This window comes from Aspergillus fumigatus, chromosome 8 (assembly GCF_000002655.1).
Source record: "Aspergillus fumigatus Af293 chromosome 8, whole genome shotgun sequence".
Lineage (NCBI taxonomy): Eukaryota > Fungi > Ascomycota > Eurotiomycetes > Eurotiales > Aspergillaceae > Aspergillus > Aspergillus fumigatus.
In genome coordinates, this window is record NC_007201.1 from 234,374 (window position 1) to 261,512 (window position 27,139).

General features: G+C 51.1%; 10 protein-coding genes across 10 annotated transcripts; 6 read left to right on the forward strand and 4 right to left on the reverse strand.

Annotated features, from left to right (window-relative positions):
* Positions 1–276: 276 nt before the first annotated feature.
* On the forward strand, positions 277–3,481 carry AFUA_8G01030 (uncharacterized protein). Its single transcript, XM_742010.2, has one exon. It carries the CDS (start codon positions 349–351, stop codon positions 2,593–2,595), a length of 2,247 nt encoding a protein of 748 aa, XP_747103.1. The 5' UTR covers positions 277–348; the 3' UTR covers positions 2,596–3,481.
* Positions 3,482–3,766: 285 nt separating this feature from the next.
* On the forward strand, positions 3,767–9,078 carry AFUA_8G01040 (uncharacterized protein; the record flags this gene model as incomplete). The annotated part of the gene is made up of 2 exons (XM_077805255.1): positions 3,767–5,206; positions 5,263–9,078. 2 exons carry the CDS (start codon positions 3,767–3,769, stop codon positions 9,076–9,078), a joined length of 5,256 nt encoding a protein of 1,751 aa, XP_077661383.1.
* Positions 9,079–9,432: 354 nt separating this feature from the next.
* Positions 9,433–11,216, forward strand: AFUA_8G01045 (uncharacterized protein). Its single transcript, XM_077805256.1, has 4 exons — positions 9,433–9,907; positions 9,973–10,610; positions 10,658–10,797; positions 10,854–11,216. Exons 1-4 carry the CDS (start codon positions 9,662–9,664, stop codon positions 11,213–11,215), a joined length of 1,386 nt encoding a protein of 461 aa, XP_077661384.1. The 5' UTR covers positions 9,433–9,661; the 3' UTR covers position 11,216.
* A 449-nt stretch (positions 11,217–11,665) lies between these two features.
* On the forward strand, positions 11,666–12,958 carry afl1-1 (alpha/beta hydrolase). Its single transcript, XM_742008.2, has one exon. The coding sequence runs from the start codon at positions 11,835–11,837 to the stop codon at positions 12,804–12,806; it is 972 nt and encodes a 323-aa protein (XP_747101.1). The 5' UTR covers positions 11,666–11,834; the 3' UTR covers positions 12,807–12,958.
* Positions 12,959–13,175: 217 nt separating this feature from the next.
* Positions 13,176–14,955, reverse strand: AFUA_8G01060 (uncharacterized protein; the record flags this gene model as incomplete). Its single annotated transcript, XM_742007.2, has 1 exon — positions 13,176–14,955. The coding sequence occupies one exon, from the start codon at positions 14,953–14,955 to the stop codon at positions 13,588–13,590; it is 1,368 nt and encodes a 455-aa protein (XP_747100.1). The 3' UTR covers positions 13,176–13,587.
* A 2,795-nt stretch (positions 14,956–17,750) lies between these two features.
* Positions 17,751–19,202, forward strand: erg3C (sterol desaturase family protein). The gene is made up of 2 exons (XM_742006.2): positions 17,751–18,405; positions 18,458–19,202. Exons 1-2 carry the CDS (start codon positions 17,901–17,903, stop codon positions 18,913–18,915), a joined length of 963 nt encoding a protein of 320 aa, XP_747099.1. The 5' UTR covers positions 17,751–17,900; the 3' UTR covers positions 18,916–19,202.
* Positions 19,203–20,041: 839 nt separating this feature from the next.
* Positions 20,042–22,121, forward strand: AFUA_8G01080 (uncharacterized protein; the record flags this gene model as incomplete). The annotated part of the gene is made up of 3 exons (XM_742005.1): positions 20,042–20,242; positions 20,521–20,880; positions 21,588–22,121. The coding sequence occupies 3 exons, from the start codon at positions 20,042–20,044 to the stop codon at positions 22,119–22,121; spliced, it is 1,095 nt and encodes a 364-aa protein (XP_747098.1).
* Positions 22,122–22,380: 259 nt separating this feature from the next.
* AFUA_8G01090 (thioredoxin family protein) lies at positions 22,381–23,121 on the reverse strand (the record flags this gene model as incomplete). The annotated part of the gene is made up of 2 exons (XM_077805257.1): positions 22,754–23,121; positions 22,381–22,684 (listed from the first exon to the last, which is right to left on the reverse strand). Exons 1-2 carry the CDS (start codon positions 22,774–22,776, stop codon positions 22,381–22,383), a joined length of 327 nt encoding a protein of 108 aa, XP_077661385.1. The 5' UTR covers positions 22,777–23,121.
* Positions 23,122–23,498: 377 nt separating this feature from the next.
* Positions 23,499–25,850, reverse strand: AFUA_8G01100 (putative Melibiase subfamily; the record flags this gene model as incomplete). Its single annotated transcript, XM_742003.1, has 1 exon — positions 23,499–25,850. The coding sequence occupies one exon, from the start codon at positions 25,848–25,850 to the stop codon at positions 23,499–23,501; it is 2,352 nt and encodes a 783-aa protein (XP_747096.1).
* Positions 25,851–26,012: 162 nt separating this feature from the next.
* On the reverse strand, positions 26,013–27,089 carry AFUA_8G01110 (putative integral membrane protein; the record flags this gene model as incomplete). Its single annotated transcript, XM_742002.1, has 4 exons — positions 26,013–26,329; positions 26,377–26,438; positions 26,491–26,813; positions 26,910–27,089. The coding sequence occupies 4 exons, from the start codon at positions 27,087–27,089 to the stop codon at positions 26,013–26,015; spliced, it is 882 nt and encodes a 293-aa protein (XP_747095.1).
* Between the last annotated feature and the right edge of the window lie 50 nt (positions 27,090–27,139).

Here is a 27,139-nt window from a genome sequence, read left to right on the forward strand (position 1 = left end):
TAAAACTCTGGTCATCTCTCTTCCAGGGACTATTTACCACTAAACCACACTTAACATCGGTCAATGTGGATAAATGCACCCGCCGTGACCAACGATATGTCTCTCCCCGTCTAAGCGCCTCGGCTAGCCTTTGCTAGTCAGTTGTAGCCTCCTCTTCTCCGCGAATGGAAGACCCTTGGCCCCCAAGCGAGTCATGCCAAGGGTCTGTTGGAGGTGCCAAGCAGGGCTGTATTGCCGGAGTTCCCCTGAAGACTGAATCTGCCCTACAGCAAGACTCTCTCATGATCCTCGTTCGCTTTTTCCTCACTTTCCTCCTTCCAACCATGCGAGAGGGCACTTATCACCAAGATGGAAGGTAATAGCACCGTTGCCCTTCGGCAACTGTCTCTGAGCACAGTATCTAGCCGCAGCTATCAAGCGCTTGGGTATTCCCAGAATGATCTTTCCGGGGACTCTGGCGCGTCTCACAACGAAGAGCCGCCGGCATATTCGCACGTATCTCCAGCCGCGCAGGTCCCTGGGCGAGGATACAGTACAACGCTTCATCGCTCGCCGGGCGTTTTGCTGCCCACGCTTCTGTATGCAGGGTTGGCAATCTATGCGTGGGTGGCGATCGTTTATCTTTCCTTTCGTCCCATGAGTGCCAAGTCGTGGGGGGCACTTCTCTCAGAGAATCGTTTGTATTCCGAATCCGTGGATTACGCGCGGAACGAAGGCATTTATCGCTCTGCCGTGGTAATCTGGACCCTGATCGCTATCATGACTCTCCCTTGGCTTTCCGCTGTATGCGCAAGTGCAGCGGTCATCTATGTGCAGAATCAAAAGACGGCCGACAGCCTGCAAATGCGCCAAGTCACGAATCTGGCCGACCGTCGATGGCTGGACCTCAGCCTGTACAAAGCCCTTGTCTCTGGGGGATGGAAGAAGCATGGCAGTACATTCTTAATTCTCGCCATCGTCCTTCATCTCGTTGCCGGCTTGACATATCCCATCCAGTCAATCTTCCTCGAAACCACGACGATCAATGTCCCCCAGGCCATGGACAGGGTGGCGAGCATAGCCGATCTTCCCAGCCTTGAATACCCTGACGCGGCTATCTCGCTGATAGGCAATGACATCTTGGCGGTTCGGCGGGCTCTCAGCGACGCGGACTCCGTCACCGTCCAGCCGTTCTTGTGGCAGAACACATCTGGAGTCCAACTACATACCTTGAGTGATATTCTATCCTTGAACGACTCTTTCTATGCTCAGCTTCCGACTGGATTCAACACGGGCGTCCTGCGACAGTTTGCGCCGCGCGTGAACTCCACCGCCACGTACGAGACTATCCTGGCCAGCGAATTCCCGTCGAACTGCGACAGTACTCCTGGCTCTTTTTATTCCAGACACTATTCCGAATACGCAGTGTCCGAATATCGTAGGATCTGGGGAGTCACGGCCTGCATGCCTTCCAACTGGACTAAATCACAGTGGCAGAAGACGCGAGCTCGTCAGGAGTTCTCCGAAACGCTCTACTTGAATTTCACCAGCTCAAAGGGAAATTCCGGCGACACGCCCGCTGACGGTAAGTTGTACCGGGTCACCGTCAGCACTACCGCGGGATACTTCGAGCTGCCAAATAACATGAATGACGGAAAGCACGGTCCACTCTTGGAGCAAGACCCCGTTGGCCTCTGTGGCGCAGACTGCCACTATCAGACGTTTGATCCTGATCTGAGCCTCAGCCGGATCCGTCGCGATAACATCACCACCACAGACACCCTTGACGCAGTATCCTGGGACCCACTTGCAACGGTCAGTAAAGGGCCCCTTCTCACGACGGCACTCGCACTGTTTGGTCAAGGCTCCTTCCTGGACACATTCGCTGCGAAGATCTGGGCCATCAACGACAGCTTCAACAGAGCCAACGTCACAGCAAGAATCTGCCTTGACGGCCCTCCACTCCTCGACCTGATGCTGTATCAATCATACAGCACCAAGCATTACTGCCTAGACGCTCCGATGGGGACTCGCTACGGGGCCAGCGCCGCGGATCCCCTCATCCATCAGTGGATCGACTATTTCCTCAAGGTCGAAGACCGATTCCCCATGCTCTTCACGGCGGCCGCCTTCCTATCCAACAAGCAACTGCTCGAGTCAGTGTCTGGCCAGTGGTGGATATACCAGGATCTCGGAACCGAGATGATCATCCCTACTATCTCCCTCGCAGGGATAATCGTCGGCTCGATCATGATGGCTCTATACATCATCCCGATGGTGGGACTCGCGTTTTACGCGGCGTGGTATCCACGATGGACAGAACGGCTGGATTCCTTCACGATGCTGCGCCTCGGGGCCACGATCGGCGATAAACTGCTCCCTTTGCGAGCGGCCAAGTCCGTGGATCGGATTCCAGTATTGGATGAAATCCCGGGTGTTGTGAGGGATGTGTCTATTCCGGATGGGAATGTGGTTCTGCCGGTGGGTACTTTGGGACTTGGGGATGGACGGCCGTTGGAGGGGCAGCGTCGGTATGAGGCTTATAAGGAGAGCGATGAGCCTTTGACGCCGATGGAGCGCAGGATGCTGCAGTCGAGAATCAATGATGATCCGTGATCCGATAGAGGATCATCAACGCCAAGAGGCGTTTTATTTGGCAATGTCTGTGTATATAGATACATGTGTAGGACATGTCCAACCAGCCGTTATTCTGCAGTTGCCATTGGGGAACTTGTGATCTAGGCTACAGAAAATTGTCGTTCCTAGGTTCCATAAGGCCCTGGGACTCTTACCGGTCTGGTTGGTAGGAGTTCTTCGAGGCCAGCTCTCTTACTATTACGCATACATACTTGATACGCCTTCTATCTTTGCTGTTATTGTTTTTATGCATCTGTATATTGTCATCAACCCATTCGGAATGTTGCATTGATATATCATTAGGCCATTTGGTTGGTAGGCCTCAGGCAAGTATTTGATATGGTCCAGGGATTATCGCCTCACTTCGAAACCCAGTGAGTGACTAGCAGGACCAGCAGAGACGGATCCCAAGGTGTGACAAATATATATTTAGCTTATATTCAGGCTTGATAAGGTCTTCAATACTATGTTGGACCTGCTAAGTAATTATTCACGAACTTACTGAGCTACTATTTCTCAGAAAGCTTAATAAGGCCATGAAGTTGCCCTACATTCCCCAAGACCTTGCTGGATTGTAGCCCACTTGTAGATGACCATTATCTGACTCCCTGTCGGCCCTCCGACGAAGATATACTGGCCTATTCATATTAGCGGACGTAGCTTAGAAAAAAGTCGCGATGAGAGGAAGGACACTAACGCGTGCTCTAGTCGCACATTCTGAGGCAAGCTTAGCGCTTTCAAAGCTTCCATCCAGAATCTGTTTGACGAAGTAGGTCCCATCGGTTTACAGCCCTAAATCAGTCCCAGGCACTACTTTCGTAACAACCTGTGTTACCACTGCTATCCTCCTAAGACCAGGACGCATACAAATCAGTTTGAGAGGATGCGGGGCCGCTGAGTGTCCAACATCCTCTTCGGCACGTGATGCCCAGCATTATCACGCGGTGCCATTCCACTCTCCTGCCACCCACCTATATAGAACACCACGTGACGGACGCACAGCCTTCTCACCCAGGAAGGCCATACTCTATTGAATTCTCAGATCAGGCTCTCAATCCAGGCGCCCTGCCTAGGATAAGGGACAGCTCCCCCTCCGCTCACTGCCTGACACCCGCCCAGCAACCACCACGCGTCTCGACGCGTCAATAACATGGCACGACATAACAACCAACCTGGTGGCCCTCTACAGGCTGCACTACAGGAAACAACCACCTCAGCCACTGCTAGAGCTCTCGAGGGACAGAAAATCTTTAGTCCCATAGCAGCCTTCCTTGATGATCACCGACGCCAGAATGCTGGCCTCACGCCCCGCCAGCTAGGAGCGCTCACGGCCCTTAGCAATGACCTGGCTAATATAGCCCAACAACACTTCAATGCCTACATCAGCGGCGTGCCCTTGACCAATGCCCCCCTCCCCCTCACCCCTGCCCCTGCCCCTGCCCATGGCCCTGCTTCCTTCCCCCCCTCACCTCCCCCTTCTCGTCCCCCCTCCGGTCTTGCCCAGTCCACATACGCGACTGTCACCAGAAGTCCCCCAGCTAGGAACAATGCTGCCACAAAGAAAACATACAGTAATACTAAGACTGATAGGTTAGCTACAAAGCTGCCACCTCCTGACAACCGACTCTTTGTGCGCCTTCCGGAGAACCATCTTGCCAAGAGCATGGATGCATTTGCTATACATACTAGCCTGCGATCCCATCTGGGCACTAATGGAAAGCTTCTCAAGGGCGTCCAATCTATCAAAACTGGACTCGCTCTTCTGCCAGTCTCTACTGAAGCCCTCCCAGCCCTAGAGGCCCAAAAGGAAGCCATAGCCGCCTTCTTTAAAGACTGCCAGATCGAACGGAGTTCCCGCTGGATCTCTTATCGAGTGACCAATGTACCCAGGAAGGTTGGCCGACTTACTGGCAGCCAATACTCCATGATCCCCGTTAACCCTGAAATCTTGTCTTCAGAGATCACTGAAGCTATAGGCCTTAACCCAGTCTCTATTACTGAGACTGCTACAAGTGCCGCTAACCCCAACACTATCTCGTCCAGCTGGTTTATCAACTTCCCGGAGGACAGCAAGGCCAACCTTCCAGTACGACTCTCCTTGTTTGGCATGATCACCAATGCTCAGCTGCTAGTAAGAAAGACAAAGATTGTACAGTGCAACCGCTGCTGGAAGTGGCATAACGCTAGATCCTGCGCTCGCCAGCCCCGGTGTCGACTTTGCGGCTCTACCCAGCATACTGAGGAGGGCCATAGCAATAGATGCAGTACCCAACCTCCCCACACCTGCCCTCCAAGGTGCCTACACTGCCATGGCCCCCACCCGGCTGACTATGAGCAATGCCTCCTGCGACCTAGCAAGGCAGGCACTCGATGCACAAAGGCCCAGCAAGCCGAGATTCGCAAGACTAGCTCCCTAGAGCTTGCCAAGGCACGCCTAGAGAGACAGTGCTGCATGCAAGTCCCAGAGCCTTCCCAGGACCAAATCATGGCTATGAACAGCCGCCCTTCACCCTTCCCCTTCCGCACGGCTACCCCCCCGCCACAGGAGCCTTTAGACTCTCCCCCGGTCACAGCCAGAGCAGTCCGCTTCGTATCTCCTAAGCCACAAAACAGCTTTGAAGTTCTGATGAACGAACAAATATGAAGTACCAAAATCACCCAAGGAAGGAGTCTATCGCTATACTCCAGCTGAACGTTGGCCGTATACCAGAAGCCCATGAAATTGCCCTCTCCCAGGCATACTCCAACCACATCGACATTATCCTTATACAGGAGCCCTACATTTACAGAGACCTGACTCGAAAGATCACAAAAAGGCACCCATCTTACGAGTGCTTCTCCCCAACTGATTCTTGGGAGATAAGTGGCATCCCTCGAGTTCTTACCTACATTCGTCGGAAAAATGGCATCCGAGCCTCCCAACTCCGCCCTGACTCAATAAGCCAAGAGACCCTCTCAGACCTTCTTCTACTCCAGATCTCCTCGTGCTCAGGACAATCTGCCTTGATATTTAATATATATAATGCTCCTGCTGGCGCAAAACGGGCGGGTGAAGCAGCGAGAACTCTTACTTCCTTGCTGGAGTCCTACTTCTCTCTGCCTACCCTGCTTGCTGGTGACTTCAACCTACACCACCACAGATGGCAGCCCTCACTCCAGCACGCACCCACTACCTTCGCAGAATCATTCACAGAATGGCTTGACAGGCTTGGACTACTGCTTACCTCTGAGATTGATATCCCTACACATGACAAAGGCAACGTCCTGGACCTTGCCTTTGTCTCTAGCTCCCCAACCCTCATAGGAGCCAGTACCAGGGTTGCACATCATCTAGACGCCACCTCGGATCATCGCCCACTTCTTACGAACCTGCCGTGGGAACAGGGACCTGTGGAAACTCCGCAAAGACTAAGATTTGACACACTAGACCACACCCGCTTCCTCACACTTCTCGCCTCTAATATAGCCAACGTCAGGAGCTCAGCAGAGAATGAAGATGAACTAGACTATCTTGCAAATGGAATTACTGCAGCCATCCACAGCTCATACACAGCCTCTGCAAACAAGTCAATACCCCAAGGGGGAGGCCAACGATGGTGGAATACCACGTGCAAGGAGGCATTACAAGACTACCGGGCAGGACTCTGCACACAGAAAGACTTCCGGCGGGTAACGCGGCGAGCCCGAGAACAGTATTGGAGAGACAAGATCAGCGCGGTAACCGAGAGCAAGGAGGTGTTTGATATATCAAGATGGCATAAGTCAACAGGCTCCTACCGCAGCCCCCCACTTAAGGACCCTTTGAGACCGGACAGCCCCCCAGCGGTAGCCTTACAAGAGAAGCGGGATATCATATCCCGGAACCTTCTTCAAAATACCGCTGAAGCAGGAGACATCCCGCTGGATACGCCAGCAGTCCCATCTAGCTCACTGCCATTCCCTGATGTAACCATGGCCCAAGTCGAGAAGTCAGTCCTACAAGCAGGGAATACAACCCCTGGGGCTGACGAGCTACCCACTGGTATAATCAAGGTGGCATGGCCCCTGATCAAAGACAGAGTCCTTGCACTCTATCAGGGTTGCCTTCGAACTGGCTATCATCCAAAGTGCTTTCGACACGCAGTTCTAGCAATAATCCAAAAACCAAATAAGTCTAACTGGTCTAGCCCTAGGTCATATAGGCCTATTGCCCTCCTGTCAGTACTGGGCAAAGGCCTCGAGAGACTAATTGCCCGGAACATGGCATGGATTGCTATCCAGTACAGAGTCCTGGCTAGTCAACAGTTTGGGGCCCTGCCTCTCCGCTCAGCAACTGATCTGACTACATCCTTGCTCCATGATGCAGAACAGGCCCTTAACCAAAGGCTAACAGCCTCACTCCTCACCTTTGATGTAAAGGGAGCCTTTGATGGAGTCCTTCCTGGGAGACTTATCCATCGACTGCGCTCACAGGGCTGGCCTGATAACCTAGCTCGCTGGGTAGCCTCCTTTGTCACAGGGCGAGTGGTACAAATCCGCATTGACGGTGAAATAGGACCAGCAACAGAAATACTCTGCGGCCTGCCACAAGGTTCACCAGTATCCCCTATTCTATTTATGCTCTATCTAGCCCCCTTATTCTGGCTTGGAGTTCCAAAGTCCAGGTTTGGATACGCGGACGATGGAGCTATCCTGGCAATCTCACCGTCTATTGAGGCGAACTGCCAAAGCCTATCCAACTCCCTACAAGAAGCCCTTGACTGGGCCGCTACGGAGGGGATCACCTTCGCGCCAGATAAATATGAACTGATCCATTTCTCACGCCGCAAGGCTGACCAGGATCCAAGCCACACACCAAGCATCGTAGCAGGCCCGGTCACAGTCTCCGAGAATACAACTCGCCCTTACCTGCGTTGGCTGGGGGTCCTCTTTGACAAGAAGCTCAGCTTCAAGTACCATGTCAGGGAGACAACCTCAAAGGCTCTGACAGTTGCAAATGCCCTCCGTGGCCTCGGGAACACAGTCCGGGGAATCAAGCCCTATCTCATGCGACAGGCGGTGATAGCCTGTGTGCTCCGGAAAGCCTACTTTGGCGCAGAAACCTGGTGGCCAGGTCGCTCGCGCCCCTGCCCCCGTGCAGGCTCTATCTCAAACCAGGTCCAGGGGCAACTTGATAAGATAGCTAAGGTTATACAGACAGGTGCTAGAGCAATTCTCCCTATCTACCGCACAACTCCCTTGCCTGCTTTATACCGGGAATCAGGGCTCCTACCAGCAGAAATTGAGCTTGATCATATAGCTACATCGGCCGCGATCCGTGTTCGTCGCCTAGACCCTTACCATCCCCTGCGCAGGAGGGCAGCAAAAATTGCACAGACTGGCTGGGCAACTAGCCGTTTTGCACGCCGAGTACTAGCCCTACCAGAATCAGAGCAGATAAACCCGCTGCAATATCCCCCTTGGCTCCCAAGGGAGGCACGGGCGGATGCTCAACTGCGAATAAAGGCACCTAACGGACTATCCAAGGAGCAGGCAGCTACCAACTTCCAAGACTTTTACTCCTCTCTCCCAAACACTGATATGAAAGTCTTTACAGACGGGTCTAAATTGCCTAACGGAATGGCAGGTGCTGGCTTTGCTCTATACCAGACAGGAAGACTATGTCTCCAATCATCGTTTTCTCTCGGGCTAAATAAAGAGCTTTTTGATGCCGAAGCAGAAGCAGCTCTCGCTGGTATAAAAGCAGCCATGCAGTATCATACTGCACGCTTTGCTACTAACCTCTGGGTCTGCCTAGATAACCTGGAAGTGGCCACTCGCCTGCTCTCGCCCTTTGCAGGCTCATCCCAAGAAATTTTCGAGACCGTCCGAACCCTGGCCTCGACCTGGCTTGAGCGGGAGAGGTTCCCCTACACTGACGGGGGCTCCGTACGTATCTGCTGGGTCCCTGGGCATGCGAAAGTCCCTGGGAATGAAGCAGCTGATCAAGCCGCGAAAGAGGGAGCTGCCTTAGAACCCCCTATCTCCCAAAAACATTCTTTTGCCTCGCTTAAGCGTCAAACAAAGGCTGCCATGATCTCTGGCCTACAGAAGCACTGGCAAGCCGTGGCCCCGCAGCCCTACCAAGATCTTTGCATCACCTCCTCCCCCAGGTGCCCTGATGAGCTACGCCTCCCGCGCCACCTTCTCGGGCGGATCCTAGCAGCTCGTACAGGGCATGGTGATTTTGCAGACTATCATGAGCGGTTCAACCATGAAGACGCCCATCTTCATTGCCGGTGCGGAGCCAGGAAGTCTCCAGTGCACTTCTTCTTCTGCCGAATAGTTAAGAGACGCCTACCCCAACCCCTAGGGCCCCCCTCCGAGATGATTCCCTTCCTTCTGGGAACTGCAAAAGGTGCAGCAAAGCTGGCTGCCTGGCTATCACAGACTCGGTTCTTTGATGATATCTGTCCAAGACGGCCCCTGCCTGAGCACGCCTGAGACAATACAATCCTTCTTTAAAAAAAAAAAAAAAAAAAAAAAAAAAAAAAAAAAAAAAAAGAGGAGGGGGGAAAGCAGAGACGCGGAGAATTGGCGGATCATAGTGCGGAGATGGATCCATGCAGCTGGCATCGCAATTTAACCTACTATAGCAGACCTTCCCCATGACTGAGGCAGCTATGCGAACGCGCCAAAGTCTCTTGTTTGTACATAGAACTAGCAATAGTTAGAGACACCCAGGGCTCACCCCCTGGCGGCCTTTGCCCCGATTGGGGATAGTGGAAAACGTGCAAGTCACGAGCCACGGCCGTAAAATACATACACACACACACACACACACACACACCTATATAGAACACCTAAAGAGTACAACAACATCGGTTTACAGGAGCAAACTAGAAATTCCCGTCCTCCAAGCTTCTTACTGTTCTTTCCCATGATCAGTCTTGCTTTTTATTCCCCCTGGTATTACAGCATGTTTGCATTTTAGACTTGTCCAGCTAAACTGCTTATATAACAGACCACTAGTATTAAAATCAGTTCCTCATCCCTCTCTCCTTGCGGTCCTAAGCCTTAATGACTTATGAGAATGGCCTATAGGGATGCCAGAAGTTGGACAGACTTTTTCTTCTCCCAGAGTTCACCCACCGTGAGCAAAGTCGACTATGAAACTCAAGTGGACCTCAAGCCTTTCCACCTGGATAGGGAAAAGTGGTTGTTATGGGAACCAGTAGCTACTGGTAGACGCAGTGGTCAGGATGTTATTCAAGTGCTATGGCTAGTTATCAAGTACCATGGGAAAATGGTGCGCAAGTATGTGGCCAAGGTAGTGAGTAATCCCTAGTAAGCCCCCAGTTAAAATCATTTTATACTTCATTGCTGATATCAAGTGAGTTCCCTGAATACACTGAACATGATGCCCAGCTCCAGCTCCAGCGCGTTCCAGACTTACGCGGCCGGGGTTCAAGAGTAGTAATGAATGAACTCGACCCCTTTCTGAATGAAGCCCGAGTGTTTCAACGCATTGAGAAATGTTGTGACAAGGCACAGAAGATCTATTTCCCTCGGTTCTATGGTGTGGTCACCGACCTTGCAAGATCCGACTTTCGTTCTGGCTATCCTAACCGGCGGGCGATTATACTCGAAGCTATTCAGCCAAAGTTAACTTCACGACGTATCCTGGCAGCACAAAATCGCCACGGAACTGGACACATTGAAAGCCTAAGGCGACGGCTTCAAGATCCAAACCTAAATCTAAGTGATTTTGAAAAAGAGTACTATTGTTCTCTCCTTGCAGACCGCTGCCACCGTCTTGTAACATTACATAGCCTTGCAATCACTTATGGTGATGTGAAAGATGAACATTTTAGGCTCCCGGGCGACTTCTATGATACAGTGCTTTATGATTTCTCTATTTCATACACTTTCTCTCCAGAGCAACCCTACTTGGTCAATTTTCGGCCGCCCAACAAATCATTGAAGGACATATCGCACCACGAACTAAAAAGTGTTGAGGAGCAAGTGTATGAACGGTAGGTGCTATATTCCTACTTTTGGGATATTACTGACTTGCATGAAGAGCCAAAAAGCTAGATTTACGGGATCATATTGCAAAGTCAACTACTGCTACTCAGAAAGATATTCAAGATGCACTCATCCAACCTCCAGAGGATGGACCTCTGGAATTAATAATTCTCAGAGTAAAGATTCGGCCAGATGGTTAGTCTTATCTCTATCTCCCCCTTCTAGCGGGCACTTTGTTTATTATTTGATAGCCTTCTCTATGCCCTCATTGAACTCGGTCTTTCCTTTCCTTGAAGCCATTTGCCCACTGGATGACCCTACTTGGCATATCCGTAGGGGTCGGCAGCTGGACTGCTTTGAATCAGCTTGGTTATTTTGCCAAAGAAGTCTGGATACGCCAGATTCTGTAACCTTGGTATCAATCAGCCACAGGCTACTAACTGATGCTGAACATCTTACCGAAGCTAGAGGTTGCTTTTTGCTTTGTCTGATTCCCAGGAAGTGGGGGGTAGAAGGAGTCCATGACCAACTGTTACGAGTCTGCACACTATTGATGCTACATAGTGGCTCTGGACATGTTATTAGTCAAGTCAACTTTTATAAGTATAAGTGATAAATACAATAGCTGTGCCTGAAAAGTTCCACTTCTATAAACATTTGACTATTTTCCCAGGCTCCATTATCTGGGAATTCTGAAGAGATACTCAGATACGCACAGAGAAGACGGCCCTGTGGCATGCTAGCCCCTGTACTGGTCAATCACCTGTTTAGCCATGTAGTAGCTCGAGTTTCAGTAGTGGCATGGAAGTGAAGCTAATGGCTTTCAATTAGGGTGAAGCCAAACAATCTAGTGACAATGCAACATGATCCTCAGAGCCAACATATTATGATATTACTGCTTCGGACATGGAATCAACCCTAGCGCCGGAGACTTTTGCATCCCGAAGCAAAGCCACACAGGAACCTTTGGAGCTCTCATTATCCCGAATGTTCGGCTACATTTCTTTACTTTACGGACAAACTGTCATCCAGAGATTTGTAACAAGCAGAAGAAAATGTCGCCGTATCCGGAGACAACCAGATCAGGCTTCGCGGGCAGCTATCATATAAAGACCACCACAATGGTGAGTCTGCTATTCGATAACATTTCCTGATCATACTGCGCAAGCAAAACAACATCGTTTCAAATCCACAGATATTTTCCTGATATCTCCTTGTTACCATCTTCCGGAATGGCTTCTCCAATTCTGCGATCACCGATTACTTCGGACCTCGCCAACGTAACACCCGATTTGGTGGATGTTAGCACTCCCGAAAAATTGAAATCCTACCGCGAATCACTTGAACCAATCTTCACTTTGGAGAATATCATCCGAGGGAAAGAGAACATCATCTCCTACGAGGAACTGGACATCCCAGGCCCCGCAGGACCGATGCGGGCCACCATCTTCCGCCCCAAGCACCAAACCCACCCTATCGATGAAATCCCTGGTATCCTACACATCCACGGCGGGGGCCTCGCCACGGGAAACCGCTTCCTGGGCTTCACCATGCTCGACTGGGTCGAGTCCCTCGGTGCCGTCTGCCTGACGGCCGAGTACCGTCTCGCCCCGGAACATCACCAGCCCGCCCAGCTGGAAGACAGCTACGCCGCGCTGCAGTGGATGAGCGACCACGCCGCCGAGCTGGGCTTCAACCCGCGCAAGCTGGTTGTCTGCGGTAGCTCGGCGGGGGGCAATCTCACGGCGGGGGTCACCTTACTCGCGCGGGACCGCTCGGGCCCGCAAATCCGCGGCCAGGTGTTGATCTATCCGTGGGTTGACGATGGCATGGACTACGTGTCCATGCGGCAGTATGCGGATATTGCGCCTGTGAGGGACGTGGACGCCGCCGTGTTGGCTAATTATGCGTTTGGCGAGAGGCGCGAGCACGCGGATATGTATACTGTGCCGATGCGCGCGACGAATTTCGCGGGCTTGCCCCCGACGTTTATCGATGTGGGTGAGGCGGATGTGTTTCGTGATCAGGATATCGCGTACGCGTCGGCTTTGTGGAAGGATGGTGTCTCGACTGAGTTGCATCTGTGGCCGGGCAGTTGGCATGGGTTTGATGTCTTTGTTCCTGATGCTCCCATTAGTCGGCGGGCGAGGGCTGCTCGGTTGGAATGGCTTCGGAAGTTGTTAAGTGTGCCTGACGGTATCTAGATCAGAGGAGGTGATGCCTGTTGTGGAGCCTAAGGATGACAATATGGAATTCTGCTGGTTTTTGCATCTAAATTAAGGAGGCATTAATATCCATTAGGTCCTGGATAGGTACAAAGATCTTAAGGAGGGAGAATTCTATCTATACATTTTATCTAGGACTACTGATTGATAGACTCTTAAAAAAGTAGCTAAGAATCTAGAGCCTTTGTAAGTCGATCTTTAGATATCTCAAAATGATAGTCCAGTTAATAAGTCCCAGTAGGGCGTTCTGCTTATCATAATAGGAGCAGAGGCATCTTGACGTTTACCACAATAGGACCAGGATCACAATTGACTTCTGAAGAAAGAGACTAAGATTGTCTAAGACGGATTGAGTAGAACTCAAGTCTGGCTGCTATCATAATCATGACATATCGAGCACAAAAGAATTCCAGGAGAAGCTGTGTATTCCATGCGATGCGGAAACAATATCAGAACGAGTCCTCAGATAACACCTCTCTACTGTCGATGGGCCAAAGTGCGCAATGTGGTAAGCGGAGTTCTTCCCTACCTATTCCTTGCTGGCTGTCCGCCGGCTACTATGCAATTCGTATCACGACGAGGGCGGTCCCAGCCCTGCTGGATGATGAGAGGCTGTTGCATGGGTCGGACGATAGCTGCCCAGTATCCGGCGAGAGGAAAAAAGCTTGATTGAGATTCTATTGTGGAGAGTTATAAACCATGTTGAAATAGGCATGAGCACAGGTGAAGAACATCATCAAGGGTTCCAATCACATTCCGTTCAAGAACGCCGTCCCGGCATACGCAAGCGCTCATTGGACCCTAGCACTCTAGGGTCCTCTTCACGTAGCGCATCGTAAATGGTTTCCTGAATGACCGGAGCGGACTTGCCCATTGCGAACGGCGCGGTTCCCATCCACAGCGGGAGAGCCAGAAGCAGCCCTGCTCCTGTAAGGGTGCCGACACCGAGGCCCAGAGCAAGACACGCGCCGTTGACCCCCCAGCCTACGGCTGGTGCTGTGACAGCAACACCGGTACCCTCTGCAATTGCGTTCCAGTTGTTGGGGTCAAGAACGTTCGAGACCCCGTGGAGAAGTCCAGGGGGAGCTGCTGGGAGACTCAACTCGACCTGGTTACTGCCATTATGTTTCAGGCCCTCAATCTGCAGAGGGTAGAGGTCCTCAGGGAAATGCAGCGGCTCCTTGATCTGGAGCTTGGACCACGATGGGATGAGTAGGTGAAATTTCATGCCCTTTCCGCGCTTTTCATCCTTTGCGAGGAGCTTCTGTCTGACTTCACGCATGAACAGGCACGCATGGTCGAGGTCGTCGCAGGGATTGTTGATGAATTCCGGCGGCAGTGGATTCTCGCCTGTCAACCTCTCGAATGCCTGGTGCCAAGTGTTGGAATTATGGTAGATGAAGAAGCAATGATTCTCGCGGTCCGCCGCATTGATCTTGTTGATCTTCATTCTGATTAAGTCGTATACGGGTCGAGCAAAGCCATCGGGACCACTGGCGCCCATCACGGTGATGCAATTCCCATCTTCGAGCTTCTCGGCGATGACATCCAGAGCTTTGATCATCCGCTGTGCTTGGGCAGTCTGGATCATTCGCAACGCTGTATTATAGCATTCGAAGTAGTTGATGCGATCGAAGAGTGACTCCGCAGGGCCAGAGCTGGCAGAAGCTGCCAATGACGGATTGTTCGTGATGCCCTTAGGAATATTTTTCGCGCTTCCACCGGCAAGGCTGGCACCCCCAGCCGCCGTGTCAACGCCATCAGTAAATGGGGTCGGTTGGCCCAGAGTGTCCGCTGTATATCGCCTCAAAATTTCCGTGGTGAGATGAGCTGAGATTTGTTTCTCGTCTGCCGTGAGACTGCTGAGCGTTGACTGCTGAGTTGCACAAAGGCTTTTGGTGTAACTAAAGAGCCGCTCCGCCACCTCCTTACCTTGACGGAGTGCCTGGATCTTGGCAACCCATGGTGTAGAACCCGTCCAAAGAGCCAAGGCCTCCGTTGTGGTCAGCGTGCCATGGAGGACTGGCCCCACTATAGGTGCCACGTAGTCGCGGTGAAGTGCGAGGTACGCATCGATGGGAGGGAGGTCGGGATAGAGCTGTTGCGAGAAATGCCAGAAGTTCCGCATCACAGCCGTATCCTGCAGACATTTTGCGGCTACTATGTGGCTTTCTTGATTGGCTGAGGTCGATCGGCTTCTTTGGAAGTCCTACACGTACTTTTCACAATCCGCAAGTAGATAAGGCGGAGATGTCAGCAATGAAGGCTTGTTCAGCAGAGGAGACGTCAGTACATTAAAGAGAAATTCACTAGACAATCGAAGTCGTGTGAGGCTGCAGAACAACGTTCAGAGGTAGGTATCTGGGAAGACGTGCGTAATCTAGGGTTGCTAGGCCCGCGATCTGGGGAAACAAGAACAGTGGGCACTCAGCGGTTGGCGGAGCGGGAGGGCCCGTCTTTTGTACCCACTTTGCAGTGGGCAGGGGCTAACATCAGTTTCATTGTAAACTCTAGACTGGTGCTCAGTGAGGCTGTGGAGTGGCAGTGACTATTCTACCGAGACGAGGCGTTGAGTTCGTCGGAGATGCATTTCGGCGCTGCTCATCCAGCCGTCAAGCGCCCTGCCTCGGCTATCCAAATCGACTGGATATGCTGCGTCCGTACTACACTTTGCTAAGGTTCGAGAAGGGCAGTTGCTCTGTGGGATAGTCAGCTTTGTTGAACGGACCTCTCTCTTTCAGCGCGAGGACCAGAGCAACGTGGCCATGTTGCGGTATTTGGACATCCAGTAATTGCAAGATATCCTTCCGAGAGATCAATGCGTGGCAGGGCCGCTGATACAAGCGCCTCTGGGCATGGTCAAGCTATTATCAGCACATTTGTCTCCAAAAGTCCATCAACATTCTAGGAAGTGATTGGTGCTGCCACAACGGCTACTTGGAAAACTAGGCCGCTGCCTTTGGTTGCATACCTAGGCAGGAAACTCAGATTCAGACTCTCGAATTTTGAGTCTCTGGCCATCTGACATCACAATCCTTCGTCGAGTCCGCCCAGGCAGCAAGATTTTTACCTGTGGCTATGTTAGGCGCTGGTGGTCGAAGTAGAGGCATGGCAAGCCAATCTTCAAGCAACAATTGTAAGTGAGCAGGTTTAATTATTGGGTCAGATAGGTAGGTCGTCAGAGGAATTAACGGATATTTACCAACAAACCACTACAGCATCTACCATGTCTATCAGCAGGAGGAACTATGGGTATAAGGAAACTCATTATCATTGTATCTAGCACTGTTATTCAGTTCTTCGCCTTCAGTAAGCTTCTCACTCGAGTACAAGTTCACAAGTCCGATTCGTCAGTTCTTCTTCTACTACCGAGTAGATGTACTCAATAGCCTTGCTCTACCATATACATATAGATAGCGGTACTTAATACCTCCCAGATATCTTCCACGGGTGTAGTGGCTTCACAGTAGTTATCTAATGAACCATGACCACATTCAACGTCACCCGTTTCTCAAACACGGTCCAGGCTGTGCTGCTCTGACATTGCCGCCCTGCAGCGCTCATGGGAATAGGTTGGGTTAGCCACAGCTAGGCAGATATATCCAAGTCTGAAGCCCTGTAATTTTGGAAGGACTAGGAGTCTACATCTTCATTTAACTGGATTCCTCTCACAATAATGAGGTCTGAAATGTGGCCACACGCACCCGAACTCCCAGCTCTGGACCACACAACAATTTTCTGGAGCAGGAGTTTTGACTGAAAGTGGCTTTGTAGGCTGTTGACAGCAGCGGGAGGAAGAAGACTTCAAGAATTTCCCTCCGTTCATTATCAGCATCAACCTCAAAAGATCGGTAATCCTAGTCAAGTACCAAGGCACTGCTAAGGATAGGACCTTCTTTTCTGTACTCATGTAACTTGCAAGATTGGTTTTCCAATCGACGCTCGCCTCGACGGTTACGGGTTTGAAGCGCTTTCTGATACAGAAACAGCATCTCATCGGCCCTCTTCTACCAGCATGGATTGTATCACTTGGCGCAGCACATTCTTGGTCTCGTCATCCACCGAGTGTGTTGCCGGTCGGCAGGAGGGCCCGTAATGGTGGATTTAAAACTGAGCGAGATATCCTCTAGCCCAGCTTACCATTAAGTATGTATATGGCAGATGCCAACTAGAATCCTTCTCCACTAGCACCTTTTCCAAGTCAGGCATAGGCGGAGAAATCACATTAATTCACCTGGAAAGTCAATAGCACTAGTGTATGCAATTACGCTTGTATTTCTGAAAAGGAACAATCATAGTCAGTTAAGCTCATGGGCAACCAGAGATTCTATTCTCACGAGACGCAGGCATAGTCGTGGACGTATGGGCAACAACCGTAGGCGCAAAAGAAGGTGGCGAAGTACGGAACACACGAGATTCATTCCAATCGTAAAGCACCGAAGCGCTTGAGTCAGAGGACCACAAAGGAAGGGAAAATAGCAGTCAAAGTCGGCCATAATCCTGGGTGGAAGGTGGAAGGTGGAAGGTCTCTAAGTACAGAGTAGACAGACGACACAAGAAGATGCCAAGCCACACCTACGCGCTTTCCCGGAATAGGAACGCTCTACTGCTTTGGTAATCCGCCATTACTGCACCAGCCAATCAGCGCTGATCATGCTTGATCCAAAGTTGCAACCAATCACAGTAAAATGAGAACTATGAGGTGAGAGGCCAATATGGCAGATCGACTGGCTGGAAACCAAGGAATTATCCGCACTTAATTCAATCAATAGAGGCTCCAGACACTGTTCACATGGCACCATGCTCAGCTTTCTATAAACAGAGTACGGAGTAGCGCAGGGACAATGAGAACCGCCGGCTCCTCTGGAGGCGCCTAGGATATAAATACCTCCGATTCGACAATCCACTGGAATTGTGGAGCATCACCAACTCCCCTGACTCCTGAGTAACTCTGGCAATTGTTTTGCTCCGACATCCCCCCCGAGCTTGCCGCAGTCGCTCCTGTATGTGGCGCAACGCCCTTCTCCGCGCCGTCGTGGTCGACCATTAACATATTCACCCGATCAGCCCGCCATGGATGTCGCTCTCGAGTTTCTCGATCCTCTCATTCTGGACAAGGCCTATGCCTGGTTGCTGCCCTCCGAGCCTAACGTCCCCGATCCGACCTCGCGTTGGGATCGCGACAACGTCTATCGCCAAGTCATCTCGATTCTGGTCCTCACGCAACTCGGCGCGACCTCCCTCTACCTCTTCTTCAGCGCGCTCTCCTACTACTTCGTCTTCGACCGACGGCTCGAGTACCATCCGCGATTCTTGCCGAATCAAGTCCGCCAAGAGATCAAATCATCGCTGTCCGCCATTCCGTTTATCAATATCCTCACGCTGCCATGGTTCCTGGCTGAGGTCCGTGGCAAAAGCATGCTGTACCGCTCGGTCAGCGACTATGGCTGGCCCTGGCTGGTGGTCTCGTCCATCCTGTACATGGCCTTCAATGATATTGGCATCTACTGGATCCATCGGCTAGAGCATCACCCCAGCGTGTACAAGTACATTCACAAGCCCCATCACAAATGGATCGGTTGGTCTTTACAGAACTCCCATGTACCTAGGTGCATGCTGACGAGATATAGTTCCCACACCATGGGCTGCACTGGCATTCCACCCACTGGACGGATATGTGCAGTCTCTGCCATACCAGTCAGTATCCCTGTCCCCTGTCGCAGCAATCCTCAGGGCCATCCCTCTAACGATCAACAGCGTCTTCGTCTTCATTTGCCCCATGCAGCGACACCTGTACATGGTTCTCTTCGCTGCGGTCCAAATCTGGACCATTCTCATTCACGACGGCGACATGATTTCGGGCCATTGGACGGAGAAATTCATCAACAGCCCGGCGCACCATACATTGCACCATATGTACTTCACCGTCAACTATGGGCAATACTTCACCTGGGCCGACGCCTATTTCGGTTCGCACCGCGCCCCCGAACCCGCGCTGGATCCGCTCCACGATGCCCTCAAGGTGATGCGGGCCAAGGGTCTTGTGGATGAGCAGGGCAACCCGATCAAAAAGCCAAAGGGGGAGTGAGGGACTTCAATGTCCCATGGGAGCGGATGTCCGGTACATATGCATGACGATTAGACGAACCGTCGTTTCCTGTACAACCAATATAGAGCAATACCTAGTGTTAATATATATAGACGCAAGCTACCCAGCAACACACAGGATCGACCTGCTTGTGAATATTCAAACTCGAATGGTCATTTATAAAGGGAAGATCCAACTTGAATAGATACAAAGTCTTGTTCTGTGCGGCCATCTGCCGCTTTGCTATTAGCGGTGCTGTAGTCTGTTCACTCAGCCAGCCACCTTGACTCCCGCTCAACATGCAGCTGGGACATCACCTGGCAAACTATTGCAGCTGTGCCATTCGGCAAGCATTGATATACTAGGTAATCGCGCCCTCGCGTGATGGACAAAGCCAGGGCCATAGTTCATCACCACAAACACTACCAAGTGCAGCAAGCAGAATCCAAACTGGGCTTTGTGAATATGTTTCTGTACCTTCCTGCCAATATTCAGCGAAATTCTGATTCGTTATCTTGGAGCTGAAGAAGTGCAGTTTAATGATGACCCGCGTCTGGAGAGCGTTAGATACATACCCACTTCTGTATCGACCTGCGTTCCTAAGGCTTAGTCAAGATGCCGAGGGCTTAATGTAGCATGGACATCGAATGCAATTTGCCATGGCTTGAGGTAAGCGAGTACACAAGGAAAGTTGGCCCCGAAAGAGATTAAGCTTATGCTGACAGCCCAGCTTGATGACGTGGCTTCAGCAGAAAAGGATCATTCGACTGGCTACGGAAGGAATCATGGAATCACCGAGCACAGCTGCAGAGAAGTCATTCGCTCGTAGTCTCTGCTTTGGTTGTGTCTAAACTCCGGAGCCTGGACTCCAGAGATTTCAGCCGAGCTATAACAAGCGGGTCTCAATGCTTAGTATGAGAATATGTTTCCAAGAAACCTGACGACAGTCTGTGCAGCCGCTTACCATCAACATTGACTGTTCGGAGTTGGATGGACTGCATACCTTAAGTGCTTATCAATCGCTGACCACCGTCATTTAGTTAAGTAGGTGCTTGATTGTAGCACATTGTCTATATAAAGGTGAAGGCACGTCCTGCTTATCTCTCCCCAAAAGCAATTAGTCATCATGCGTGTCACGGTCTTTTCTTTGCTGACTGCCCTAAGCGCATCACTGGTGTGTGCCCAGGGATATAGTAAAGATTGTTCTGATATCTATCTCCAAGAAGGTTGGCTAGTTGCGACCTGTCCCAAGGACGACAACAACGGCAGAATTACCAGCAGCGTTTACCTGCCGAACAAGATTGCCAACGATAATGCTGTGCTGGAGGTGAGTTCTCGACTGCCGTCATCTCCTGTTCTCTTACCCGGACTAACAGAAATACAGTGGGCTGTTGAGTATGTCTGTCGTGCTTGGTGACCAGAATCTGCTGACATATCTCGCAGCGGGGCTTACTTGAGTTCGTGCAAGGATTGCTCGCTCATAAACAGCGGTTCGACTCTGCAATGCGCCTGCCAAGGCGCACCATCCCCGTATCGTAACACAACATTGAATCTAGGTAAGGTCCTCGGACAAACGTTGATGTGACCACTGACAGCGTTGTAGAGGAACATATTGCCAACTATGATGGGCACCTCCTTTCCAACCTCGCCGGGGCAGTGACCCATGTCCCAGAGGATTCATCATATCCCATTCCCTCGGAGTTTGAGGTGGAGCTGGACGTGTCAACACTGAACAACTCGTGCGCCTCATATGGAGGAACGATCAAACTGACTCGCCCAACGAGCTGCTGGTATCTGAATGTCGGAGTGGAGTACTCCTGGGCATGCGGTAACTCGAAGAACAACCAAGGCTGGGAGATTGTGGGATATTCCGATAAAGATTGCACAAGTGACCCGGTTGCAGCCTTCACACAGGAAAACCAGGGCACTTGCTTGACATTTTCAACTGGCGTCAAAGGCTTCTCAGTGACTCCCCTCTGGAATGCGGACTAAAGCAAGGATGGATTAAGGCATTGTCTCGTAACGATTGTTCTCGGCAGTCGGGGCTCTGTACCTTGATGCACAATATTACTGGATTGAGGAACAGACTGCTATCCATGATAATATAAATACTACAGCTTGCCACACTCCATCAGCATATCCCCACTGGCTGCATCTTCAGAAGTTGGAACACATGAAGGAGTTCCTCTGCGATGTCGAGGAAGCCTAGAAAATCTCAATGTCTTACCCAGTATCTGACACGAAGGAGACGGCTAGTGTAGACGAACACAATATTCCTGGAAAGCGCCACTATGGTCTCAGACAAGCAGGGAGGACCGAGATACATGCCTACATCTCTTTGTCTATCGTTTCATTCGCTGACTCTATCTTGCAAACAATGGCATTGTCATTGTGTGCAACTTGAGACAACAAGCTACGAGCAGGAACATCTCCAGGGAAAACACTATAAGATCTGAGTCATCTACCAGTAATGGCAACGTTCTTTTCTCCTACAGCCTCCTCTGTTTTCAGAGCTATTGCCCCTTCTGCAACTGATCTTTCTGATCTTGATTGGCTCTGTCCCAACTGTTTCAACAATCTTCCTACCACCTGGCATCGTCTGTGCGCGAATCATGGTAAGTGAAGTCACCCCAACTGAACTACCCAATACCTTATACTAACCAACGGTCTAGTCCACCAACGCCCCTGACTTGGCCACAGCTGTCAGCCACCACATCCGCCGCCCCGCAAGCATGAGAGAGGTGGGAGAGATGTGGAAGAACATCCTGGTGGGATTCTTTCCCAACAGAGAGTATGCTCCGTTCCCCTTCCGAGACACCCACTACTACATCAATCTCGACCTGAACACTCACGGCTACTTGGGCCTAGGCTCCGTCGTGCGCACTCAGGGTTTCAACGCGGGCGTCCACTTTCTCCAGCTCAATTTCACGGCAGCTCCAGCCGACGGCTCTCCTTTCTCCTGGGAGGGAAATGAGCACTTTTTGAAGCGGGAGATGAGAGGCTCGCTGCAGAGTGTTCCTGAGGACCGCAAGCGCGCCATCTATGGACTGATTGCGATTGGAACATATGTGCGCCTCTACCGGTACCTCCCTGACGGTCAGTTTGCTCCTGTCACCTTCGTGGTTGGCAAGCAGACACTGCATGTCCGCGCTGACCAAGCAGTCATCCGAGAATTCCTCGCCGGCGTTCAGGAGGAGTGGATGTGATGGGGGATCAGGAAGGGGGTTATGGTTGAGAACTTGGAAATGGGACCTATATTATGACTTTGGTGCGTCCGTGCTTTTGGGTTTTCGAATGCTATCTCTTGCAATGCTGATTACAGTCAAACCAGAACAACGATCCGAATGGGAAACTTTGTGTACGGAAAAATAGTACTAGTTGTCTGAAACAGGCGCGTCCACTCTCCTCGTCCCTAAGAAGCCACACACGGTAATAGAAGCAAACATGTCCTTAATCTCTCATGCTCTATAGAGAGCGTGCAGTGTTGAGAAGTCCTTCCAGACGTGGTGGAGCGGCTCCCACAGCTTCACCAATCTTATACCCGTTCTTAAAGAGAACAAAGGTTGGCATTGCACGGATGCCGACCTCTTGAGAGACCTGCTCCTGCTCATCGACATCAACTTTGTAGAACCCGACATTGCCATATTCGGGATTATCCGACATCTTCTCGAAAAGGGGCGAAATAGCCTTGCACGGCCCACACCATGTTGCCCAAAAGTCGATTACAACAGGCTTGTCACCGTCAGTGAGTTCTTTGAACTGTTCGAATCTGCCGTGTGTAGAAAGTTTAGCGCTGGACAATAGTAGAGGATGAAAGCATAATTTCCACCTCACTTACGAGGTGATCTCGGTAACAGGCATCTTGTTGTGCAGGTTCTCTTCTGCAGGATTGATAAATGGATGGTTGGGATAGCTTGTAAAAAATAAGGAAAGGCACGATCAGAAGTTGAGGAACAAGAAGAGAAATAACTTTTGACCTCACGGTCATCTTATATCTTTCCATGCAGCATTACCCCTCCTTCTCCCCCGCCTTTCAGTTGTACATGTACTTGTACTATAGTCTGTACTTTGCAGGGCCTCACTTCGGCCGTTTGACATTCCCTTAGCTGGAGGGTACAAGCCAGATACCTCTTAGGAAAATATCTGAGCATGCTACCTGAGCAGGAGATCCACGTCATCTTGCAGGTCATCCCAGCCAGGCGCTAGGTAGGCCTCTCCGCATGTTTGGAGGCCTTGAAGTCTTACTGAGAAGTGGATTCCGATGATTCTGCTTGGCAAATCCCATTGTAGAATGGTGGTATTTATGTAGCGTAATATTTTTGGTTGAAATACTAGGCGGAGACAATAGAGAAAACCAAGGACTAAACGCTCCTTGTGCTATACAATACTGAAGGTTGTTGTTCCTGTTCGCCCCCTCTAGGGCATCGAATGGTCATGTAGGGGGTGTGGAATAGGAGTATGCTCATTTGTTGATAGTCTTCTTACAACAAGGGCCTGCTGAGGGCCTATTGGCAACGGTGACATTATATATTTTGCTTAATAGCCTAGTTTGCTCTCTTCCTGTTGTCAATTAGAGTTGTGAATCACTCTGCTGTCAGCTTGATAAGTCGAGCTCCCATTGCAGACGGAATAGTGACTTCCAATAAACCTTTGTTAGACAACCATACAGCCTTCGCAGGAAGACTGGTAGGGTAAAGGATCTCAGTGCTAACAGCCCTACCACACAGGGCTTTGACGGGCAGGTCAATGGATTCGGGACCGCCTCGTCTCCAAATTGAAAGGTAATAGCACTGGCGACCATTGCCCTCAGGCTTCGTCACATCCATACCGAGTGAGAACCAATCATCATGCCATTGCGGAAGACCCAAAGGCCAAAAGGCGGTTGCTGTGGGCAAATCAGCCCGGATGGCTCTATAAACGTCCATGCCCTCTTTGATCAGATCAATCTGCTCCGGCCGGAGAAGATCTAAACGACCACTTAAATGCACTCTGCCAAGAAGACTATTGACTACGGTCATCGCGTTGAGCTCACCATCCCATGCCGGCTGTGGGTAAGCCCATATTGCTCCTTGTTCCGGAGTAACTGCAGTAGGGAGAGCCGAGGCAATGGCCGGGTAGCGCTCTGGATCTTGCTGGTCGCTCGACGACTGAAGAGCGTGGACCGCCAACATGGCGTAATCCATTCGCTGGGCCCCGCTGGAGCAGTTTTCAATCACGAGGTCATGGTAGCGATCGTGCAACTCGTCTACCCACTGAAGATAAGCACGGTTATGTCCTAGTTGGCCGGAGCCAGGACTTGAGCAGTTGATGTCTGTCCCCTGGGTGACATCGATGTTGTAGTCGAACTTGAAGTAGCCAACGCCGTATTCAGTCACAAGACGATGAATGACGGCGCTCATGTGCTCTCGTACGGCGGGATGACGGTAATCGAGTTGGTATCGATTCTTCTCCACGATGCGATGACCATCTCGCTGGAAGAACGCTTCGTTTGGGAGCTGCTTTGCCACGGCGCTGCGGACTCCAATAACTTCAGGCTCGATCCATAGTCCTGGAATCAATCCTTTGTTCCGGATCTGGCTTAGAAGGGCCTTGAATCCCGATGGGAACCTCTTCGAAGATGGCTCCCACAATCCAACATCGTCCCACCACCCGGAGTCATCCGCGTACCACCCAGCGTCAATCACAAAGTACCCTGCGCCTGCGTTGACAACAGGATCTACAAGTGCTAATATTTTCTCCTCGGTGGGATCACCCATCAAACAGTTCATGTAATCGTTGAAGATGATCGGCAGTCTGTCGTGGTCCCGGTGCTTGCGCCGGATCTGGCGTCTGTACCGAGTCATGGCGGCAAAGGCTGCCTCGTAGTCATCCTGGACATGACACAGCGCAACAGGCACGGTAGTAAACTTCTGGCCTGGGGAGAGCCTCTCCCTCCAGTCATGCTCGGTCTCGACAGGCCCACCAGCAGCCAGATAAATGCTGTCCTTCCAGTCTCCTATCTCCCATCGCCACGAGCCATTGTTTTCCACCTGCCAAAGCCAGGTGTCTTTCCCGCTGACATGCTTCAAGAGTCCCATTGGGAGATGTCCTTCCGTTGAAAAGGTGCCGCGCTTCGATACAGAATAGTGCGTCAGGCTTCCCCAGTGCTCATCGGGCCGTCCGTAGACGCCACAATCATCGACCCCCAGACTGGGCAGGTCATGTTCAACCCACTGTGCTTCTCGGAACCACGAGTTGTTCGGAACAGATAGTCTATACTCGTGCCACCATCTCTCTGAACCAGTCGATAGCCCACCGAGAACGAGCGATGTGAGCTGCGTCACGACGAAGTCTTTGTCACCACCGTTTTGGATGCTAGCCGTCGCACGCAGAACCGGGAACCCCTCGTAAACTGTGAGATGCGATGTAACCAGCGCCCCGGAGCTACCATCCTGCAATCGAACATGGAGTGTCTGGGTATCTGCGCCTTTCTCAATCTCATGGGACTGATACCGCAGGCGAGAGCCGACATAGCTCCCCACGAGACTTTTCGAGGACTTGTTTCTTTCAGTTCCCTCTCCGGCCAGCCGCACCTCTACCAGCGGTGCATACGAGTCACTGAAATTCTTCGACACGGGGTTTGGCGAAGTGCCGGGAAGAGGCAGCACTTGTTGAAGGAAAGCTGCCCCATCGTTATCAATGAGTACTTTGACTCGAAGAGCCTGGCTCTCGAGTGTAATTGTCTGCGGCGGCATCTTAGGCGACACGGGTCTAGTTACTGGGGTCTCCAGGATTTTCCTTGACCTGGAGAATCGTATATAAATGAGGGGTAAATATCCGCAGGGCAGATCCCGGCTAATATTGCGCCAATGAGCATCATCAATCGGCTCATTTAGCATCTTGTGATAGGTGGGTATTATATGACTAACTCTATCAATGGGATTGTAGAACTCCATAGAGAGGAAGCAATAGCCTTGGCGATCAGTATCTGGTGACTCGATTAATGGCTAACGGCCTTAGTTGCAAGGTTTCGGTTGATATTTTGCACAAGTTTAATCACGCACAGGTTCTGGCATATGATTCCGCATATACCTAATAGCTCAGTGGGGCTACACATCTCATACATCTCCCCCAATATTACTGTGAGCACTGTCCACCGTACGGACATTGTTCTCTGGAAGAGGAATATCAGCGCCAGCAGTTCCATCAGGAGATGTATGCCGCTGCTCGTGGTCCGCCTCTTTGCCGTTCCCCAGGAAAAAGGTGCGGATCCGGGTGCACAGGGAATCGGCGGTGCTATCAGTGTTACTCGAGGTGACACGACTGGCGTTTTGCCAATGGATCGTAATCAAGGTCTTGAGCGAGGGTAGACAGGATATGAATATTGCAACGCAGATTTCCACCGCGGACCAGTTGAGTGGAGCAACTAGAGACCCTGATGGTTTGTTAATAGGGACTTTCCAAACGAGCGAGGAAACCTACATGTATGGTCTGGATTCAAGTCTTTGATGTAAGTCACGCGAATGATGCTCGTCACGCAGACCCTGGGTATTTTCTCAGTATAACAGCATTCGAGCAGTTCAAAAGATGTCATACATCAACCCCAGCGCGAACATCAGGATTACCACGAACTTCTGGAGGCCCCGAACCCTAAGTCGGAGCAAGGGAGGAATTGGCAGGACGAAGATTGCAATGTCTGTCGCTAACTTGATGCCGAAGCTGACGTAGTAGAATAGGGTGAGATTCAAACACTTCGCAGGGATAGGGGTCCACGCCGCCTGCACAGGTCGGCACTGTAGAATGACCACTATGATCTCTTCGACGCACTCCATAATCAGCAGTATGATGAGGGCGACGCATAATGAGTTGAGGACCCGTGAGGGCACAAATATATGCATATACAAGACGCAGAACGACATCTTAATCATGTTCAGAGCAATTATGTATGCTAACTGAGTCACAAATACAAGCTAGTCATGTCAATGGAAAGTCACTGTGGATGAGTCAAGACTCACCTTGAGAAACATGGAGACCGTGGAGGGTTGCTTCGCGATCAATTCGAAATGTCTTCCGTAGCCATATCTGGTCACTAGGTACATGTTAGGGCCAGGCGAGATCGGGGAAAAGCTGCCATACTCCACATTGAGACAAAACAGAGAGAAAACGTGAACATCTTGCCGATTCTGAATCAGCATATCTACGGAACATCCATCGTACAGTCCTCGGCCATACCCAGCTTATAAAG

Excerpts from the sequence above, each read along its gene's own strand:
- AFUA_8G01045 (XM_077805256.1), top strand. The coding sequence starts at position 9,662 with ATGAGAATGGCCTATAGGGATGCCAGAAGTTGGACAGACTTTTTCTTC. Across the intron at positions 9,908-9,972 it reads GCAAGTATGTGGCCAAGGTA|TTCCCTGAATACACTGAACA; the intron begins GTGAGTAATCCC and ends ATATCAAGTGAG. Across the intron at positions 10,611-10,657 it reads GAGGAGCAAGTGTATGAACG|AGCCAAAAAGCTAGATTTAC; the intron begins GTAGGTGCTATA and ends ACTTGCATGAAG.
- afl1-1 (XM_742008.2), top strand. The coding sequence starts at position 11,835 with ATGGCTTCTCCAATTCTGCGATCACCGATTACTTCGGACCTCGCCAAC.
- erg3C (XM_742006.2), top strand. The coding sequence starts at position 17,901 with ATGGATGTCGCTCTCGAGTTTCTCGATCCTCTCATTCTGGACAAGGCC. Across the intron at positions 18,406-18,457 it reads GCCCCATCACAAATGGATCG|TTCCCACACCATGGGCTGCA; the intron begins GTTGGTCTTTAC and ends GACGAGATATAG.
- AFUA_8G01030 (XM_742010.2), top strand. The coding sequence starts at position 349 with ATGGAAGGTAATAGCACCGTTGCCCTTCGGCAACTGTCTCTGAGCACA.